Here is a 22,260-nt window from a genome sequence, read left to right as displayed (position 1 = left end):
CTGAACCTTGGCAGCTCCTTGACTGGGAATAGTGAAGCATATTTAGGTCCAAGAGTAGTTAGAATAACAAGTGAAGAGGAAATAGGCACATGTGTCTACATGTATATACCTATGTATGTATGTTTGCATACTTAGTTATTAGCTATCTGGAGTGGGAATTGTGTTGGTTTAGTTTGTACAGCAACTAGCACAGAAAGTTCCTGGTCTCTGACTGGGGTTTCTGGTGCAAGTGCAGTACAAAGAATAAATAATCATTCTGATTACTAATTATATAGAAAAAGAGCTAAATTCTCCCTTTTGCCCAAGCACAACGTGGCGTGAATAGGAGGAAGGCTCAGGGATCTTGTTCTGGCAGCTCCATTCCATAGTCTGGTCTGCACTGGGCTCAGCATGACCAGATGCCAATGGATGATTGGTGGAGTTGTGCATAGATGAGATGAGCCCCTTTTTACCTACAAGGTGACCCCTACAGTTGGTGGTAAAGTGGTTGGCAGTTGGCACCCATAGTGACTCCCCCAGGTTTATGCCACATTCTTATGGAACATAAAATGAGAATCTGGTGAGAACTAGCGCTAATTAGCCTGGTCTCAGTGTTGTGCAAGTGCAGGTTACTGGGTACCTATGGTTTGAGAGCTAGTGCACATGCAGAGCTGGCTTGGGTGTCTGTGCACAGCACTGTCTCATACCACGTAGACAATAACCTTACTGAGTACTTTTCCACCTGAAGAGCTCTTAGCACTTCAGAAACATTAACTGCACTTCAAAACCATCCGGTGAGTAAGGCCAGGATGGCCTACTTTCCTGTTCTGAGTTAGACCACAGTGAATTCCATCTCCATGATAGCTCTCTCACTTGTGCTGTTTTCACTTTTAATACCTGTCTGAAGGTATTGCATGTCTCCCTCAGGTTTAGTTATATTTTTTTGATTATCCATTTCCTGATGAAAGACCATCCGAAAGACAGGAGGGTTCAGATGTGCAGTTCAGTGAAGTTATATTTAATTTATTTCTGCATGTTGCAGGAGAGGAATCAAAAGTCTGAGATGGACATGACTCACTTGAGTTTCTGCTACAGCTGAAAACTGTTGTCAGCTGATGTAACTTCATAAAGCTGCAGAATTCCGAGTTGGAATCCAAGATTTGGTATAATTGGGTACTGCAAAGACCTTTCATTGTAGGATGGTGCAGAGACACGGTCAGTGGGTGAGTCTGAGAAACCTCGCAGACAAAGACCAGTGGTTCATTTAAACTTACTTAAAAAATAGCCTGCATTCAGTGCATATAGATCAAATATTATTTGGATCTTTCATATATATATTATGTAATCATGTTGTTTTAAATGTTACGAGATGGATGTATCTACCTGATATAGACATAGATATTGCATCATTACTGCCATAGCACTGTAACAGGACTTTTTAAAGGATTGCTAATGGTAATAAAAATATTCTGATACAGCATTAAGGATTTTGCTACTGAAATGTGTTTAATGTAAATATGCTGTCAGATACCCTTCAAGTAATTGACAAGAGCAGATGATTAGCAGTGTTCTCAATAGTGTTTTTGCATAATCTTACATTTTGACAGAACTCTTCAGCGGCTTTTTATTGTCAGCGCTCTGCAATCAGTAATACTTTTTCCTTGACAACATTTACTTTGTCATTATAAATCTTGTAAGTGGTCATTTAACTTGTTCAGTATGCATGTAAGAGTATCATTACTAACACATTTGAAAAAATGTGTTCCTGTTGGGGAACTATTGTGAAAGTAAACTTAAAAAAAATCTAAATGTAGTAGGGCGAGTACAGCTTTTATGAAATAAATACTAACCTGAATCCATGGTAATCCTATTTTTTGCACATTGTAAGGATAATTTTATAATCTCCTACTTACTAGATACTTGCACATAACCTATCGGATCTGTTCTGGTGACTGGGATTTTAACCGTGTTTTCATTCTTTAATATTATTGCTCAATTAAAATCACTTACATCTAAATGACGAAAATTAAAGTGTTGTGATCTATAAACATTCATAATTACATACAATATGTAACATTAATAGTCAATATAATAAACCTTCATCTTTATTGAAGCATCTCTTGTTTCTACAGCAGTTCTTTAATCTATCTCAATAGATTTCTAGTGTACAGCTCATATAGATTTGGTCAGTGACAAGGGTTAGAGTAGTCTTGTAGAACATTTACTTGTAGCTGTGAAAAGCCCACATTCATCAGAGGATTAGGTCGATCAGATTTGTACCAGGATCAATGGAAGGACTGTGTGATCCCTCTTAGGCTGTAATGTGTTCACCTTCTTTGGAGAGAATTCACATACACACACATTTCTCTGTCTTAAAGCCATTTATCTCAGAATGTCAAATTGCAATAATTAACCATTATTGATCTTAAATTCAATTAACTTCATTAACACAGGTCATGATGAGGGTGCTTGTAAGGGAAAGGCACTTGACAAGTGTCTCTTCTTATGTGACATTAAATGTTCACAATTGTGGCTATAAACTATTCACACTGTACCATAAGAACAGCTTTTAAAAATGACAAGAGTTTCACTGGTAGATGGAAGAGACATTTCAATCCCCTCCCCTTTTACTTCTCAAGTTTTCCTGTTTAGGAATGGGTGAACCTTTTGTACTGAGCACATTATTTTAGTTTTGTTTTACAGGGAAACCCAGCTAGACCAATGCACTTCAATCATTACAGTTAAATACCTAATTCCAGGCAGAGACCCATTTACATAAGAGTATATAGCATGATTAGCTCATCAGTGAAATGTTCAGCATATTTCTTTGCTGTATGATAGGAAACAAAATGGAACTCCCTTTTTTTTAAGAGGGAAATCCTGCAGTCTTCACTCAGTTCTTAGTGCACTCCTATTACAGAGGAGGACTGAAGAAAGCTGTGAAGGGGCATAAGGCTTTGGCCTATGGTTGTGTTGTCTCTCTTTGAGGAGCATCATAGTAAATGAAGGTTTACTTACAATGGGTGAAAATGCAGTAGTGCTTTGACACAATTTGAGCATTCTGGGTGCCTATACATGTGCTTAAGGGTAGGAAGGGAGGCATTTCAATTAGAGCAGTTCCTAGAGGGCTGCTGTAATTAAAACATTGCAGTGTCACGTGTATTTAGCCCCTGCATATTTAAAAACGGCCACAGGATGCTTTAACTAAATCTCAGTGGATGACCTTTAGTTAAAGTGTCCCAGCAGCCATTTTTAAATCCATGGGGGCTTACACATGATGCTATTAATTGATGATTCATCGAGTCTGCTACAATGTGTTCTCATTAGAACGTGTCAGAGCACGTGTATAGACATCCTTTAATTCTATTACAGAATCGCATACAGCTTATAAGTATATTCTGCACCAAAATTGCTACAGAAGCCACCATGTGAATGACTTTCACTGAAATTTTGAGTTTACAAGGAATGAAAGAATCAAGTTGAAGGTCTTTTAATATATGGAAAAAAATTAGCCAATGCATTTCAATTACCTTGAGCAGCCATGACCACTTAAAATAATCTATTACCATGGCTTCTAGATTCCAACCATAATATTTTTAAGCATTTTAGATACAAACATTATTGTATACTTGAGTATTTAAATTTAGCATGAAGGGTATACTACCTCTCCAGAGACCTATGCTAGCATTAGTCTGATTGTAAACAAACACAAGGGTCCTGTTCCGGTCGTTATAAAAGCAGAAAGATATGTACATATTAAATATAAGCAGAGATGCAGGAAGATCACTGTGTGTTAATGTGTTCGTTTTTTTCATAATATTCTCAGAAAATCTAAATAATCATAATACAAGAATAGTCTTGAAGAGAAATTGGGGGAGCATCCTTTCAGTTCAGAAACAGATTTCCGTGACAATTAAAATGGTCATTTTGTCACTGCATTTGCTATTTCCACTCCACTATACAAAGCATTTGCCGAGAAGGGGGAGGGCAGAAGCAGAATGGTTTGATTACTGCATTTGAAGAAACTAAAGTTCCCTTACAACATCTGTTTGCTTAGTGAAGGATTATAATAATTAAGAGCTATTAGAGCCATATTGAGAACTTTTATGCTCATGCCTGCTTATCCTGGAGTTGGCTGTGAATCTCGTATTAGTTTGTTGAATGCCCTGTGTGCTTCTCAGTGATTAAGAGATGCCACCCAAATGCTGATACTGAGCAGGGAGTTGTGTCACTGTGTGGTTTAGCATCAGTTTGTCTAAAGAGCTTGGTGAAACATATACTTAACCGTGTGCTGTTAGCAAAACCTTTTTCCAGATGGATTTGTGTTTCCTGAGGATTGTGATGGATATTTTTGCTAGGTCAAAAGAAACAGGTAGCTTTTGCATCAGAAGAACCCAGAGATATGTACTGGTATTCAGGTCCAACTTAAAATAGGGTTGAGGTGTAAAATTAAGTGGTCTGTTCTTGTTCCCTTATGTGGGCAAATGACTTCCGTTTGTGTTAAGCAGGTCATTCTTATGGAACTGGAATTGTGTCTTCCTCCGAACTGGTTGCATCATTATAATTAATAATTTATACAAAAAAAAATCTTCTCTTCTGTTGTACAAATGTCTGCAAATAGACTCTGAATGCCACTAATTTATTTGTCAATCATCATTGTTCAGTTTATGTGAACATTATTTCAGACTGTGGGTTGTTTCTGAACTGTTGACTTCAGTGATTCATAATTTACCATTTTTAAATTCCCATGTAAAACACCTGGTTTTGTTTCTGCTTCATAATTGGTTGACTGACCTGTAAAACATTACAAACAGGGGTAGAGATGATGATTAGCTATACTGAGCTGTGAATAACTATTTGCAAATAGGTGTACTTTCACAAAGTACCAACATTCCCCAATAATGTGTCTGTTGGGAAGTATTTGTATGAATACTCATGACATGCGAACAAAAAGGGGTATAAATGTGCTCAAACTAAATAGCAATTCAGAATCTGGATACATGTTCACAAAAAAATGATTTTTATTTGCCTCACTAGCCCTGATCATAAAGGACCAGTTTGTGCACATAGTAAAGGGATAACGTGGGGAACCTTTGTTCTCCCAACCCTTGCACAGACTGCGGAAAGGGGAGAAAGAACTTGTGTCCCTGTGCTCATAGGAACAGAGGGACTGCTGAGTCTCCACCGTGCAGTTTCTTCAGTGGGTCAAGGAGGAGGCATATGATGTACATGATGCTGAAGTTTCTTTGATTCTCCTGGTACTCAGGACAGTAGCAGCTTGTAGAAAAAGGCAAGAAAGGCTAAACTCTTTCTGCAAGCATGTCCTAACAAACCGACACCTAGAAGAATAGGTTGAAATGCGAGGCACTGAGACACTGCTCACCTTGTAGGACAGATGTGGAGTCAGATCTCATATGTGGCAATTTTAGGAGAGCCCAGGAAAACCCTGGTCAGGTTGACTGCAGAGAAACCAGGGCAAAACTCTGCTTTGCTCATGACGGAGGTGTGATCCATCGTGTGACCTTTCTTAGAAAAAATGCTTCACAGTTTACCTCAACTTCCTCTCTCTGCTGAGAGCAGAAAGCTATTTGTGGGTGAGTTCAGGTAATGCCTCTGTTTGTCTTGTTCCCACGTTCCCTGCTGCCAAATGAAGATCGCTGGCAGTATGCAGATTCTGCTTTTGTTGAATCACAGCAGCTTGCCTCAGAGGAGATTTGTAGGCACAGATTCTGGGCTTTGCCCAATTTATGCGCCTGTGGGTTCTACACTGGAGAATTTGATCCTTAATAATTATTTAAGCTTAAAACTGTCAATTATTTTAAATTATGCATGGCACACTAATGTATATAAACATAAACAGGGGAAGTTTAGGATCAAAACCTATGACTTCCAGCTCAAAAGCCTAGGCTACTTGTGTATTTTGTCTGTCTCTCTTCATTATAGAAACTAATTTACTAACTAATTCAAGAGTTCTGGATTCTATTCCTGGGTTTCCTATAGGACCCTAGATAAATCACTGATATTCTTTATGCCTCCATTTCCCCCATCTACTGAGTACCTATTCCATAGGGATACTGTGAAGAATAATATATTAATGCTTTCTTAAGCTCCTGAGCTCCTTGAAATGGGGGAGGGTGATATTTAAAAGGACCAAATTACTATTAAAATTCATCTTGCATGATGGCAGCATTTTTTCTGGTGTGTATTAAACGTATTTAGTTTAATTTTCAAGGAGGAAATAAATTGTAATTGAGGAAATTGTATGTATGAGAAATTTGCAAAGTCACCTGAAATTTACACAATATTTGGTTTCAGAAAGTTTAATGCCTGCCTTATCATCAGAATTAGTACCTGGGATTGGATACTAATCCAAATCCTGGTTTTGGATTGTTTTTCTTTGCCTCGTCACTTGTTGGATGGGTGATCCAAAAATGCATAGCTTCCAAGGAGGAGTTACGTGGCAGTTGTCAGGTGTAAGTTTATTGAACCTGAGCTGTCTCTCACTTAAACTACACCAGAAGCTGATAAGCGTGGAGTACCAGTGACCTAAGAATAAGGTGCTTAGTGTAGTTTTACTTTGCTTTCTGTTTAGGCTGTCCAAACTGCATTTCTCATTATCATCTATTGCCTGTGCATTTGGACCTATGTAAATCTATTCTTTAACACTTGCAGTTGATTTGAGCTCACTGAAGTTACTCCAAATTTAAAACCAGTACAGGATGCTGAGCTTCCTGTAGCCTATTTCTGAGCACTGTGTATTAGACAGCTGCCATATTTTCAGCAAAGAAACAAAGACAAATACACGTCAAAGTTTCTGGTACCTAATGATAGCTACCCATTACATTGGCGTGCTGTCACATGCAGCCACAGTCTGATCCCCAATAACTTAATACCACACTATTATTGGCATGAAGAGGCTGTAGATGTATTAACACAAAAAAATCTCAAACTAAACAAGCATTAATCATGCACATTACATCAAATTAACATGTTCAAAATTAATATTCTTGACCTTGCCAGTGGGCAGAATAATCAATCTTGGAATAGAGTCTTATTCTACTGAAAGGGACCAGCGACTCCAGCCGACATGCAAGAGAAGCACTGACCTCTCCCCTTGGAAAAAACATTTTGCTCCAGCACCAGACAGTTCTGCCCCTATGAAGCAGCACCTCTGACCTCTCTAACCAAGAATAATGTCCTGCTCAAAGTGCTGGTTAATCAGTGTTGCCATGCTTGTATAAAGAGAGCATTGTCATTCTCCATTTATTTTGGCACTGTTGTAAATAAGGCCGGCCACCCCAAATTTCAGTTTCATAGATAGGATCACAGTGCGGAGTCAGTGTGATCCTATCTACGAGCAGCTTAATCCAAATTGGGGAGATAACACTTCCATGACACATTGCCCCTTATGAAATCTCAAATGCAAGCTGTTACATATGAATAATCAGCCTATCACTGTGTAAAAATTCCCCACATTGTGGGTAAATGTATGTAGCTTTTCTTCCAACAAACACAGTTGGCAGTTAGAGAGGAGATTATCTAGAAAGAGAATTGTAACTCTTATGTATTCTCATTTGCATTATGTTTCTAACTACCTCTATCCACTGAATCTGTTTTTTTCTTACCCCTGTTTTTAATATTGCAAGCAAAGTTCAGCAACTAAATCCAAATCCAATCATCTTTGTATTTCACAATTTACTGTTGGCTATCTTGTTTCTTCCCCTTATCCATAAACTGTGTCATATCTTGCCTCAGAATAATCTAATTGTGGCCCTACACTTCTTAGGTGTTCTTTATAGATTACCTGAGAGTTAGCCTATTTCTAAGGAGAGTGATGTTGTGGTTTAAGGGGAAAATTATTAATAAAAAGACATTGCACTGGCAGACATGAGGGGGAAAATAAAAACATGCTTTACTGGAGGAAGCCCCCGTTAGCTTGACTCGGCTCTGCAGCGTCTATATAGATCAGGTGCTTCAGTGGGGCTTTTTGGTGCTTTTATCTAAAGCTGATTCAATCAAAAAGCCCCACTGAAGTGTCTGATCCTTACGGATGCTGGGTGAGGCAGGTGAGGATAATGCAGTGCCTCTTCTGGGCATGTGCTGGACTCAGTGTGGGGGGCACACAGTTTAAAATAAAGCATCATTTTGAGGGGGGCGGGAGGGTGGTTATATCTGTAAGCAGTCATAGCACTTAGTAAATGGTGCTGCCTTGATGACAAATTTTGGGTCCTCTTTTTAATCCAAATAATTAGTATAGCATGGGCAGTGGCAATCTCCATGGCACCCCAAGAGTATTTCAACTCAACTAGGAGGCATAAACTCTAGGCTGAAGGAAACATTTCAGTATCTCTTGCTTGTTTAGTGTTGAAAATAGCAGTTGTGATGGATTTTATTTTTTTGTGGTGGTAATACACAGTTGCAAGGAACTGGACTAAAGCTGCCACCTCATTTCCTCAGTGTTGCCAAACATCCATCAGACATGATCATTTTCCAACCCGGACTAGATTTGGTCTGGTACTGTGCTCTGGAGGTGAAAGCCTCCCTTTCCCTAACCTCTGAATTATTGTTCCCTTTGCTCTTCACTTTTTCTTAGGTATGTAATAACAGAACAGCAGAAAATTATACCTTGCAATGAGCACTCATTGCATCTGCCTGATTTGGAATTTAGGTGCAAAATAACATTTTGCTGCTGTTACTCTTTAATTGGATCTCAGTTTGAAGAACCAACCACATCAGCTTAACTGGTGGATGTCGAAGAACTCCAAAGCGAAGCAATAGGAGGGCTGATTATGATTGTATCACGTCCCAACCCTTTCTTTTGTCTTCTCTTTTTAATTGTAAAATGTAACCTGTTTGTTTCCATTTTTAAGTCCTTGGAAACTTCTGCAAGATGCATTTAAATACATTGGAAAATATAGTGCACATATAAGATGCATTAAACTATATCTTGAATGGTGAATTATTAGAAATCATATGGGATTGTTCATTAAACTTAAAACCCATTTGTTGAAACAAAATATTTCATGGGAGGTGGTTGGTTTTGAAATATTCTCAAGTCATTAAAAACAAGGTTTGATATTTCAACTTTTTTTTAAACAAAAAAATTCTGGTTATCAAGATAAGGAAGGCCTTTATCCTGAAATGTAAGCTTGCTTGAGTAAACAAAATCTAAGGGCATGTGTAGATGAAATAGGGGCCCTAAATTGAAGCAGTGGGGTTTAAAAAATACCATTTCAATCTAGGGCTGATTAAACCCCTGTGTCGTGCACACCCCCCGCTGACTTACCTGCCTCTCTGGTGGGGAAGGGAGGGTGAGCTGCCAGCAGGCGGAGAGGTCTCTGGGCTGTGTGGGGGGCTGGTGCTTCCCTCTGTGGCAGTGGCAGGTCCTGCCCTCCCCGGGTGGCACCTACCTGCTGGCACCCAGCTCGGGTGGTCCCAGGGGGTACCATAGCTGTGGTGGGAAGCACCGGGCCCCTGCACGGCTCAGGCAGGCAGGCTCTAGGGGGGGAAAAAAGAAGATCAGAGGCTCACCGCTTTTCTTGGGCAGAGCTGCTTTCCCAGGCTGCTGCCAGGCTGCCTGCAGGGCTTCCTGCATTGCTGTGGAGCTGCACAGAGCCCGGTGCTTTGCTCCATGGCTGTAAGGGCAGCAAACTAAAACTCTTCAAAGGAGTGTTAGTTTGCTGCACCCCAAGTCACTTAAGGTGCATTACACTGCCAAATTTCCTACAGCAGCTGGAATTAATGTGCAATACACCACCGAGGCGTGCAAAAGCATTTAGCCTTTTAAAGTGTCATGCACACATGCCTCTCGGTTCGTCTACACATAGCCTAAGATAAGAAACAGTTACAACATTGAAACAAGACATTGTAAAACTGCTGAAATGAAAAATGTCAATGATTTAAACCGAAATAGTATCATATGGCCTTTTGCAGTATAAAGAAATAAATATTGGAGTAAAGTGAAAACTAGATTGGTTTGTATTATGATCTTTTCATACAAACTAAATCAGGTGTTTCTGACCATGTTAGTGAAAGGAATGCAGGAAGTGTCACGTCAGTACTATATGGAAAGGATATTGGCATCAGTGGATTCAATCCCTTTGGCTCCAGCAGAGTTGTACCCATTTAGACCAGCACTGAATTTGACTCAGGACCTCAGGAAAAAAAATACTGATCATAAACACTTTGGTTTAGCTGCACAGTAACTTTCCATATTTGTAGGATATTTCTATTCAGTACATATGCAGTCTTTGTAATGGCATCTCTTGTGTACGTATGGAGAATGTATGAGACTATATCTGTGCATATACAATATGTGTTATGTCCAGATCATTCTGGGAAGTGATGTAGCACAGTTTATTTCCACTAGTAAAGAAATGATCCATAGCTTTGTTATGAAGGTAATTCCCCCTTGTATGGAAATGATTACATTATACTACAGCTTACTGTTATGTATTTATATTAAAGGTATTAATTTCATTTTTACCTAGTGGTTTAGTTAATAATTCTAATAAATATTAATGAGGGAGCTGTATGTTTTTGACCTCTCTCTAACAGTACCCGGGATGATTTTCTGAATCCTTTCAGTGTCCTTATTTTCTATACAAACCCATTTTCTACTTTTTGGCAAGCAGCCTGTCACAGTCATTGCATTATTTGGGTTTGCAGACAGCCTCGAGTGAGTCCCCTACCCCCACAAGATGTAAATTGAAAACTTTTGTGCAAAGTTTTTCTTTTATTAATGTGGAAAATACCCCACAGAAACATGTAATTTGTTTCATTTCAGTTCCTATTAACTTTTTGGATTTTAAAGGTCCCCCCGCCCTTACACTCTGCTGTTGAGGCATTAGAGAACAGTTGAAACAGCTCTCCTGCTGTTTCAAACATTTATTTTACATTTTAAAAACAGCAAAATTGAGAGTTTTTTCAATAAAAAGCAAGTGAGAAGATATAGTAGAGGAGGTAATACAGCTTAGAGAGGGTCTTTCACCTCCTGGAAGCCCTTGGGAAGGCAGAATTTTACCAACAGCTGCTGATAGTCCCTTTGCTCTTCTTGCAGATACTAATTTGCACAAATGATCTTTCCATTGCATCCTTTTGTTTGCTATTGCCATGTAGTGTAATCTTTGCTTATATTCTTGCAGTTTGCTAAGCAAAGTGTTGTAGAGCTCAGTTGAACAGGCAAGGGACAGGCAGCTTCTTGCTTCCCGATGGGGCTTCCAACAGGAGCTTTGCAGCCTACTTCCACTCCCTTGTGAACATGGCCGGGGGGTTAGGAAAGGAGGGAAGTTCTGAGAAAGCTACAAGGCGATGGTTGGCCAATGTGAGGAGAGTCGCGGATGGCAGTTGCCTCCTGTATCCTTTGGGGTTAACAAGCTGCTTCTAGGTGTGCACAACTATCTGATCCACCGCAGAGCTGTTTCTACCTTTCTCCGTGTAGCTGCCTGGCTGGATCTCCGAGTATGCTGTGGGTTTTTCTAGGAGGCACTGAAGATTTTTTCATTGTCTGAGATGGCCCCTGTTTGGGTTCAGCTTATACCTTCCCCATAGCAGCCCAGTGGGGTATGATGGTTCGTTAGGACCATGAATTACAGGGAAAAAACTCCTGATAAAGTTTGTTGTAACTCCCCTTTTGTACCCTGTGCAGATCAAGAGTAAGTAGGTGATTTGGGTCCTGTGTACAAACTGGAGTTAAGAGCCACAGAAAACTACTGCCGCAAACTCCAGTTGGTTTGGGATGATCATGGTTTAAAATCCACTTAAGTTTTGTCATTCTCATGGGCAACTTCAAACTATGCATGAGGGAGGACTTGAGGGAACCGGGATGAAGTTTTTTCCAATTTTTCCTCTTTCCTAGGCAGTTGTATTGACTCATTGTTTTGGATTCAAATAGATTCCTGGTAGGTGTAAAGGTGCAGGCTTCTCCCCCTCCATGCCCCTCTTCCCCACCCCTCATATTCCACATTATAGTGGAATTAGTTTATTAAAGTTGCAAGCTGCTGTGTTAAATCTGTTACTCTGGTCTGGGATGTATTACTTGTGTGTCTGGATCAAAGGCTGCAATGTCACAAACTTGGCTTGCTGGCTTCTGTTTAGGAAGAAGAAGAGAGTTATGGAGGAGGCAGCTCCTGGTTAGCACGCAAATATGCTTGATAGCTGGTGGAAAGGGCAAAGAAAGCATGACAGTTAAATAGATTTAAATTTAAATAAGCTGCATGCTGAAGGTTTTCCCCTAATGTAAAAATCACTCTCTTAAAAACTATGAATATGACAATACAAGTGTTTCAGTCCAAACAAAGATCATAAAGTTTCAATAGTAAGAGAAACAGAGATGCGGGGAACACCACTAATTACGGGCTACGTTCCATGGTTCTTGTTCACAGTAATGAGCACGAGATCCTACTCCCACAAGTAGCATCACTGATTTCCAAGGGGTGACTCCTGCTTGTTGGCATCCACGGTTTTGAGAGTGAACGCACAGCTTTCAGTGAATACAGGGAAGAAAAGCTCAGTGTTTCCCTGGAATGGGCAAGTGTGAAAATGACTTCTTTCCATGTGTCGTGGTAAATAGCCACCCATTTTCCTTATTCCAGAACGAGGCTGTAATTTCACAGTTTGGGAAGGTAAACAAGGGGGTAGAAATTTTAAAGGAAAACTTTTCACAAATGGATCCCACAGGAAAGGATTATGATGTTTCTGGAAAAGTTCCCTTTTATGACAGGAACTACAGAGCCTCTGTTCTCCAACAGTGAACACTGGTACCTGTTGCTCAAGCATTATCCATCATTATTTTCACTTTCTTATTTTAGACAATGGTTTGCACTCCTTTGTTCTTCTTGGATAAGTAATTATAGACAAGAAATACTGTGATGCAAATAATAAAATAAAAGACAGTTTGTACTATTCCGTAAGGGAATGAAAGCGTTAAATAAAGTCTGCCTTATTAGACTGGAAGTGCTTTGGAATTGCCCCTTTGCAAGTGGTTATGTAGTGCCGAAAAGAACGGTCCCAGATCTTGATTACAACCTGTTAGCCATGGCTGTAATATAAATGGTGATGATTACAGAATCCTTGCCATTGATTATATTATTTCAAAATGGTGAAAACAATAGTAAAATAGAGAGGAATTATATTTTCTTTAGATCAGATACTTGTATTTTAACATTTTAAAATACAAGTTTTCAGATAGGATATGCATTTTTAATCAGGCTTTGTTTTACTTTAATTTTATTTTTTCAATAAAACCATACTGGATGTAGGATCACCCACTGGTTGGGTTTGCACACCTAGAAAATTAGTCTGCACTGTAATACATGGGCAAAATTTGTTGTTCTGGTTTGATATGTGTACGCTTCCAAAGGTTTAACTCGTACTCTAAATGCCAGATGATACCTTTATACGCTTGGAAGAAAGTTTGCTAAAACTCATCCATGTTAAAGGGCAGTAGTGAATTTTTTATACTTCCCAACTGAATGAAGCATATTGCGTCCAAAACTAGAAGTCCAGTTTCATCATTACGTTAAGATTTAGCGGTTTTCTGTTAACATATGACACAAAAATCTTGAAAAGATGTGTGAAAAGTTATGAATGGTATCTAAATCATATTGTAATTTTTTTCAAATGCTCTGGTTTGCTTCCTCAATATATTTTGTATACTATAACCTGACTAGATTATTTAATATGCTGAGCTGCGGTGTGCTAAGCCAGATACCCGCATGTTGCTGCAAATGTTGTAAAAGGTGAGGCCAAAAGCCAAGTGCCTTCCACCATTGATGCTTACTACAAATATTTTTTTTATAGCTGTATATTGTTACGGTAGTACGGAGCTAGTAAGTTCTCAGGTACTTCTATTTTTTTTAAAAATTCCTGTTAATGATATTTATATATTTCTGGCATCTCAGTTATCTTTAGCTTATTGCATTGTAAAGCAATGGGTCACTTTGATCAATGAATGATCTCTCGCTCTCTCAATGCTTTCATAGATTTATTTTTTTAAAGAGGTGACTCATATGTAAAATGCATGCAGAGTACCATTGTGGAAAATTGAATATAAAGCTAGTCAGTTCCTAACTATCCTATTCAGGAAGAGTATGTTAGATTTACATCATCAGTTGCATTGCTTAAAAAATAAAATAAAAGGCAGGATCCCTGTTGGGTGCCCGTGTAGTTTATGCTGAGTAAATATTGACAAAGTAGTCTAAAGAGCAAACACTTTGACATTTGTAAGGTCCACTGGAAGGTCTTGTATATATTTATACAGCAAGAATGAGAACAGCATACCAATTTTCTTGAACTTGCTCCTGACATAATTCTGCACGGGCTTTCGTGCCGAGGAGAGAAGTATGTTTAAATGTGAATGGGTCATTTGTACCTCTATAATGAATATCCTTGAATCACTGTTAGCAAGTTATTTCAGGATTTTGAATCACCTGCTTTTCCACCCCCCTCAAAAAAAATAAATCTTGGTTTTAATTTGTTGTAATTGAAGTCATTTTTTTTTTTACTTTGTAGGAATTTTATTGATGTTTTTTCTACTTTATATTTATTAAAGATTGAGGCTCAAAAATGTAATGAGTAAAAAATGCTTGCTTAATTTAAATTGTGAATCTGTCTGTTAAGAAATGCATTAGGGGTAGGAGAAGCATAAGACATATTAATTGACAGACAGGAACTGCTGTCTCTGAGGTTGATACAAGTAATTTATTACTTTAGAAATGAATGCCACCTCCAGAATGTGCTTCATTAATTTCAAATTTAGTTTTAATTTCAAGCTGTTGCCCCTTGAGAAGAATAAGGTGGCAAATTATGTTTGAAGAGCAGATTTTTTTTCTTGCTCTGAAGAAACACTAAATTTTAACTGTTTAATTTTACAAATAAATGCAGTTCTTTGGCTGAAACATTTAAGCAGTTGATATAAAACATGGGCAACAGTCACTAACTCTTATATATTCTTTTTCCTATGATAGCCTATGTTTCAGACGAACTGAAGGCAGCAGCTCTGGTGGAGGAAGACGTGGAACCCGATGAAAATGCAGTGGATGGGGAGCCTTCAGCAAAGTATGCGTGCCCAGAAAAAGACTTTAGTAAGAACTGCCAGAGCTATCAAAATTCTCCAGCTGCTGAATTTTCTAGCCATGAAATGGACAGTGAATCTCACATCAGTGAGACAAGTGACCGAATGGCAGACTTTGAGAGCAGCTCTATCAAAAATGAGGAGGAGAGCAAGGAGGTTTCAATCCCACTTGAAGATTCGACTGTATCTGATAGCTTAGAACAAATGAAAGCGGTATATAACAACTTTCTCTCCAACTCCTACTGGTCCAATCTCAATCTGAATCTCCACCAGCCGACTTCAGAAAAAAACAATGGTAGTAGTAGCAGTAGCAGCAGCAGCAGCAGCAGTTGTGGGAGTGGCAGCTTTGATTGGCATCAGACTGCCATGGCAAAAACACTGCAGCAAGTTTCTCAGAGCAGAATTCTTCCTGAACCAAGTCTTTTTAGCACAGTTCAATTGTACAGACAAAGTAGTAAGCTTTATGGCTCGATATTTACAGGAGCCAGTAAATTTCGTTGTAAAGACTGCAGCGCTGCCTATGATACTTTAGTGGAATTAACAGTGCACATGAATGAGACAGGACATTATCGAGATGACAACCACGAAACTGATAACAATAACCCTAAAAGGTGGTCCAAACCTCGTAAACGTTCTTTGCTTGAAATGGAAGGGAAGGAAGATGCCCAGAAAGTATTAAAGTGTATGTACTGCGGCCATTCATTTGAATCTCTTCAGGACTTGAGTGTTCACATGATCAAAACAAAACACTACCAAAAAGTGCCTCTGAAAGAGCCTGTTACACCTGTAGCAGCAAAAATTATCCCAGCTACTAGAAAGAAAGCATCATTGGAGCTTGAGCTTCCGAGTTCTCCAGACTCCACAGGTGGAACTCCAAAAGCAACAATCTCGGACACCAACGATGCACTCCAAAAAAATTCCAATCCTTACATCACACCAAATAATCGTTACGGTCACCAGAACGGTGCCAGCTATGCCTGGCATTTTGAAGCAAGAAAATCTCAAATTCTCAAATGCATGGAATGTGGAAGTTCGCACGATACTCTGCAAGAGCTCACTGCCCACATGATGGTGACAGGACATTTTATAAAAGTCACCAACTCTGCCATGAAGAAGGGGAAGCCAATTATAGAAGCCCCAGCAACGCCAACGATAACGTCCTTAGTAGATGAAAAGGTACAGTCTGTGCCACTAGCTGCCACCACTTTTACATCTCCTTCCAATACACCTTCTAGTGTCTCCCCCAAATTAAATGTTGAAGTTAAAAAAGAAGTAGATAAAGAGAGAGGCATCGCTGATGACAAAATGAAAGATAAGGAGAAGTCAAGTGAAGAGGAGGAAAAGTATGATATCTCTTCCAAATACCACTACTTGACTGAAAATGATCTGGAAGAGAGTCCCAAAGGGGGTCTAGATATCTTAAAGTCTCTAGAAAACACGGTGACGTCAGCTATAAACAAAGCCCAGAATGGCACACCAAGCTGGGGTGGCTACCCAAGTATTCATGCTGCCTACCAGCTCCCTAACATGATGAAGCTGTCGCTGGGTTCATCTGGAAAAAGTACACCCTTAAAACCTGTGTTTGGAAACAATGAAATAGTGTCACCAACTAAAAACCAGCCTCTTGTGTCGCCACCAAGCAGTCAGACCTCACCTGTGCCAAAAACAAATTTTCATGCCATGGAAGAACTGGTCAAGAAAGTCACTGAGAAAGTGGCTAAAGTTGAAGAAAAAATGAAAGAGCCAGAAGGAAAGCTTTCTCCAATGAAACGTGCAACGCCTTCGCCATGCAGCAGTGAAGTTAGTGAACCCCTCAAGATGGATGCCCCCAGTGACAGTGGTTTTAAAAGCCAACAGAGCAGTCCAGTCCCTCAGAGGGATAGTTGCAAGGATAGTCCAACTGTAGAACCAGTGGAAAACGGTAAAGAGCCTGTAAAGTCAATTGTAAGTACTTTAAGCAGCAGCACAGCTATTATCACTGATCACCCTCCTGAACAGCCATTTGTAAATCCATTAAGTGCACTGCAGTCTGTCATGAACATTCATCTTGGAAAGGCAGCAAAGCCATCTTTACCTGCTTTGGATCCAATGAGCATGCTTTTTAAAATGAGCAACAGTTTGGCAGAAAAGGCTGCCGTGGCCACCCCACCTTTACAGTCCAAAAAAACAGACCACTTAGACCGTTATTTTTATCATGTCAACAATGACCAACCCATAGATTTGACGAAAGGCAAGAGTGACAAAAGCTGCTCTTTGGGTTCAGCGCTTTTGTCATCTACATCGACATCTTCTGCATCTTCTTCATCTACAGTGACAACAGCAAAGACATCTGCAGTCGTGTCATTCATGTCAAACTCACCGCTACGCGAGAATGCCTTGTCAGATATATCTGATATGCTGAAGAACCTGACAGAAAGTCACACATCAAAATCTTCCACACCTTCCAGCATATCTGAGAAATCTGACATTGATGGTACCACAATAGAAGAACCAGAAGAGAGCACACCAGCTCAGAAAAGGAAGGGACGTCAGTCTAACTGGAACCCTCAGCACTTGCTCATTCTCCAGGCCCAGTTTGCAGCCAGTTTACGGCAGACATCAGAGGGGAAATACATCATGTCAGACTTGAGCCCTCAAGAAAGAATGCACATTTCCAGGTTTACGGGACTCTCAATGACCACCATTAGCCACTGGCTAGCCAATGTGAAATACCAGCTCCGAAGGACCGGGGGAACTAAGTTCCTTAAAAATTTGGACACTGGGCATCCAGTGTTCTTTTGTAATGACTGTGCTTCACAGATCAGAACTCCTTCAACTTATATCAGTCACCTTGAATCACATCTAGGTTTCAGGTTAAGAGACTTGTCCAAACTGTCCAATGAACAGATTAACAATCAGATAGCACAAGCAAAGTCACCGTCTGAAAAACTGGTGACATCATCTCCAGAGGAAGAAATTGGAACTTCCTATCAGTGTAAACTTTGTAACAGGACTTTTGCAAGCAAGCATGCTGTTAAACTTCATCTTAGTAAAACACATGGGAAGTCACCAGAGGATCATCTTCTGTATGTTTCGGAGTTAGAGAAGCAGTAGCATTTGCTTTTGATTAAAATAACTGTAATTTGCTTTGAGGAACACTGTCAAAGACGCCTTAAAGCTACTGTTTAGTTCTTGGCACATGTTCTTATTTTAACTCCAGAGAGTAACTCTGGGCTGAACTGTTTTGTATAACTGTACAGTGTTTAAATAGAGGTGCATAATCAGCTGTTGTTACTGGTAAAATATGAAGGTTAAAATGCAGTGGTAAGTGTTTGGAACTTTGTGTAAATTGGATTTAGTTGCTGTGCATCCCTCTGATGCATCAAGCTGCATGCATTAACAGACAGTTTAATTAAGCATTTATAACTAATTCTGGTGCACTTTTTTCATGTGACCTAAGTGTGCTGGTATTTCTCACCCTATAATCTTTAGCCCTCTGAGTACTTTGAAGCACTTTTGCATTAATTTGGTAAAAATGTATGCCTATGTTTTTTAAGACCCTTACCAGCTTAGTTCTAATTACTAATATGAACCTCCATTTATGCAGAGGTGTATCACACCTTGAAATTTAAAAATATTATTTTCACATTGAAACATAGATGTATATATTGTATAGATTTCAAAATCTCTTATGGAAAATGTGATTGTGGTTAATGCCATTTCTTTTTCTTCTGCATTTTTAGCAACAGTGTTTTTTATACCTGATATCCGCCAGGTATAAGCTGTACCTATATATAGTGTATATTTCTTTTCTAGATCAAAGGGTTTTCTTTCAACATTCAAACATTGTAAATTATATGAAAGATACCACAGATAGCATTTATAAAGTATTCAGAAACATTATTCTTAAAGCAAAGTATGTTTTGTTTTGTTTTGCTATACAGTACATCTATATTGATAGAGGTTCATGTTTAAATTATACATATTTATTAGTATCGCTGTCATTTGTTTTTAAACCGTCTGAAATAACAGAAGCCACGGACTGCATCCTTGGCATGCATTATAACTATTTTGCACAACATGACTTTTAAAGGTATTTATTAGTAAAAAAAAAATAAAAATAAAATAAAATAAAAAAGAGAGAAATTCAAAATAAACTCAGTGCTCAAAGGGTTAAATCTATTTGAAAAACTTGTACTGTATTTCCTAAACATTGATAAAGCCTTTAAAATGTTTGTACTGTAATACTTTGCTTAAAAGTTATGAGGCATTCTGTGATATAACCTCTTTTACTTATTTATAAGCGCTCTTGGTTGTTATTTCATATTGTAGAATGCCTTTTTATTTCAATTGGTAACTTTCTGTTTTGTTCTGCCTAATTATTCTCCCAAGATTCCATACTGCAGCTTTATCTTTAGGCATATGAAAGGTAACCCGTGGTTACCAGCACACTAAGTGATTCTGTTCGTCTCCATTTTTGGCAGTTAATTTGCAGAAGTAACTGACAGCTGACACCATATGAGAATCTATGTATAAAATATTGGCATGTAAACAGCACAGACACTGTAATGCACTCTGTGCCCTGTTTTGTTGTTGACAATGAAGCACCATTATATGACTCTTCATATAACCTTTTTTTCTACAGCAGCATTAAAATTGTCTTTTTGCTATAATTTTGTGTTGCGTTCACAATTATGTCTGAAATGTGCTACGACTAACGAGCACATTAAAATTAAATTGTATGCTATCTGTTTATGACTGAAGCTTGAGTAGGTTTCTTCATCTGCCAGGTGCTGGCAGTCAAAAGCTGCACATAAATCACTGGAGTTTTAGTGAACTTTAGCATTTAAAGAGCAGGGTAGCACTTATTCAAAGGCTGCATTAACAAAATTTTTCCCCAGAAAAGATAAATGAATGTTATAACTCCTCTTTAAACATCAGGTAAGATTGACTGTAAAGAAGGGAGTTTATATGCAACGTGTGTGGCAAAGCAAATAGATGCTTTGCTGTGCTGTATATTCAGACCCAGTCAGATACTGATCCTTAACCACATTCCTCTTGAATATCCTGGGTAGAGTCTGCAAGTTGTACTAGTAGGTACTTCATGGACTAGACCATCCTCCTCCATCTACTGTGAATTTTCAGGTGACAGGAAGAGATGGGTGAGACTGATGGCTGAAACTTTGTGATTTCAAAGTGGTTCTACTTTTGGCCATATCTGCTATTGCTCAAAATCCAAAACAGAGAGCAAGAGAGAAAAGCAGAATGCATAAACACATGCGAAGCAAATGTACACAAACATAAGATTTTATAAGATAATGGTAGACTTTTACTGGCCTTCACAAATCACCCCAACAAAAATACTGAAAACCAAATTGTGATCTATAAAATAGTTTGATTAATAAAGTATTGCTTTCTTGGGTCCAATGGACTTACAGACTGGAAATGCATATGCAGAAAGCAAACCAGTATTATAAGAAATATATCCCAAGCACATGTAGTAATATATAGGTTTCTAAATATAAGAAGTGAATATATGCAGTTTAAAAAAAAATCAGTCTCTTTTTTTTTTTTAAGTGACTAGTTACATGCCCATGATTTCTTTTTCTTTTTTTTTCCTTTTTCTTTTAAATTGAAAAGGTTGGTATAATTTCTTCTATGTTGTAGGCAACCCAGCTGTTTCTTTTAAGGGCACTTCTACTGGGTAACAGACCCTGTGACTAACAATAATCATGTCCAGTACTACAGCTCTGGAATTTTTTCTCTTTTGGCTCACCATTTACATCCGATTTGAAAGTCATTTATGTTCTGAGGTCTCAGTTCAGATCCTAATGGTCTCAGTTCAAACCAGTGACAAAACTCCTCCACTTAATTCTGCTGCTTAGCCCTGTCACCTCAGTGGTATTCTCTCACCTATTTAGACAAAGTAACCCCTTCAGTCCAGAGCTCAGGTCTTTCCTGAAGCAGCACTTGAAGCTGTCTTCATTTTTGCGATTATCTTAGTTTAACTGCAGCTGGAATCGTTACTTCTTGAGCATGGGTTTCCTTCTTGAAAACTATACCAGTTAGATAGAACATGGGATTTAAAAAAATCACTAGTTGTGAGATTGGCAGATCATTTGCATACATTGACAACCCTTTGAGTTTTTGAAGGCACTATTGACTTTGTAATGGCATTAATAAATAGCACTTTATGCAAAATGTGCTCTCTATGATTTGGGTGGGAGTGTAAACAGGACTAATTAACTGCTCAGTCCCTTGTAATATTTGTTCTACTCATTTTCACAATTGAAATGGGAAATAGCAATTGTGAGCATTAAGTACTAAACATGCAACCTGTCCTAATTTGTGATGGCCAGGGTGTGGAGCTGAGTAGTGGCGTGTCAATATGCAGTGGAAAGGAGTGACTTACAAAAACGCAGAGAGCAGCCATATATATTAGCATGCAGTACCAATTACTACTTCATTTTTTTTAAATGTCTGGAACCTTGCAATTGATTGGCTAGTCAATTTGGCATGTCCCATAGTTATTCAAATAAAGGGTAGTTTGCGCCTTCGAACCTTCAAGACCGGTCTGATTTCACATGGAAAAGCACTTAGAGAATTGGTGGCTCAGCATGTGATCTCCTTTTTCTCCCCATTCACTGGTACATATATTGGCATAGCCACTACTAGCGCTAACCAAATCACCAAACTACCTGTGTTCACATATCTTTTTTTTCTATTAGAAATGATGGTAAATATACAGGATTTTAAACTTCTTTCAAGTCCCTAGCTTTGCTTAGCACTTGATGTTTTACCTAGTTTTAGAAATATGCAGATCAAGTGACAGAGAAAACACAATGCCCCAAGAAAGAGTTTTAAATGAAATTCTGATGTGGTGGGAAGGGCTTTAAATCACAGGTGTATAAAGGTGACCCTGGTCTAACCCCACCCAAGTAGTGGCTTGTTGCAGCAGACTGTATATCTTCCAGCCATCACATTTACGCAGTATCTTAAAATAACATTTGTGATAAATGTGCAATTTAACTAATTTATGGTGCTATGATGTGCTCAGGGCTACATGCAAGATGAAAATCTTAAATGGAGCTTGAACAGCTCACTTCACAACAAGAAATCAATATGCCAGATCTTAGAGAGCTGTTCAGTGGAGTCAACATTTAGCAAAAATATCAGTGCATGTATCTTTAAGTTTTAGGCAGCAAGAAATCTATAATTAACTGAAATAT

General features: G+C 38.7%; 1 protein-coding gene across 1 annotated transcript in view; it reads left to right on the top strand.

The window, feature by feature from the left end:
- TSHZ3 (teashirt zinc finger homeobox 3) overlaps positions 1–19,792 on the top strand; it is a 46,937-nt gene extending 27,145 nt beyond the window's left edge. Inside the window, exon 2 of the mRNA XM_025216608.1 lies at positions 14,946–19,792. Coding sequence (XP_025072393.1) covers positions 15,119–18,145 — 3,027 coding nt within the window. The 5' untranslated portion in view covers positions 14,946–15,118 and the 3' untranslated portion in view covers positions 18,146–19,792. The remainder of the gene's footprint in view (positions 1–14,945) is intronic.
- Positions 19,793–22,260: the final 2,468 nt, after the last annotated feature.

The sequence above is a fragment of the Alligator sinensis genome, unplaced genomic scaffold (assembly GCF_000455745.1).
Source record: "Alligator sinensis unplaced genomic scaffold, ASM45574v1 scaffold170_1, whole genome shotgun sequence".
Taxonomy (NCBI): Eukaryota; Metazoa; Chordata; order Crocodylia; family Alligatoridae; genus Alligator; species Alligator sinensis.
This window is presented reverse-complemented; position numbering and strand designations above follow the sequence as displayed.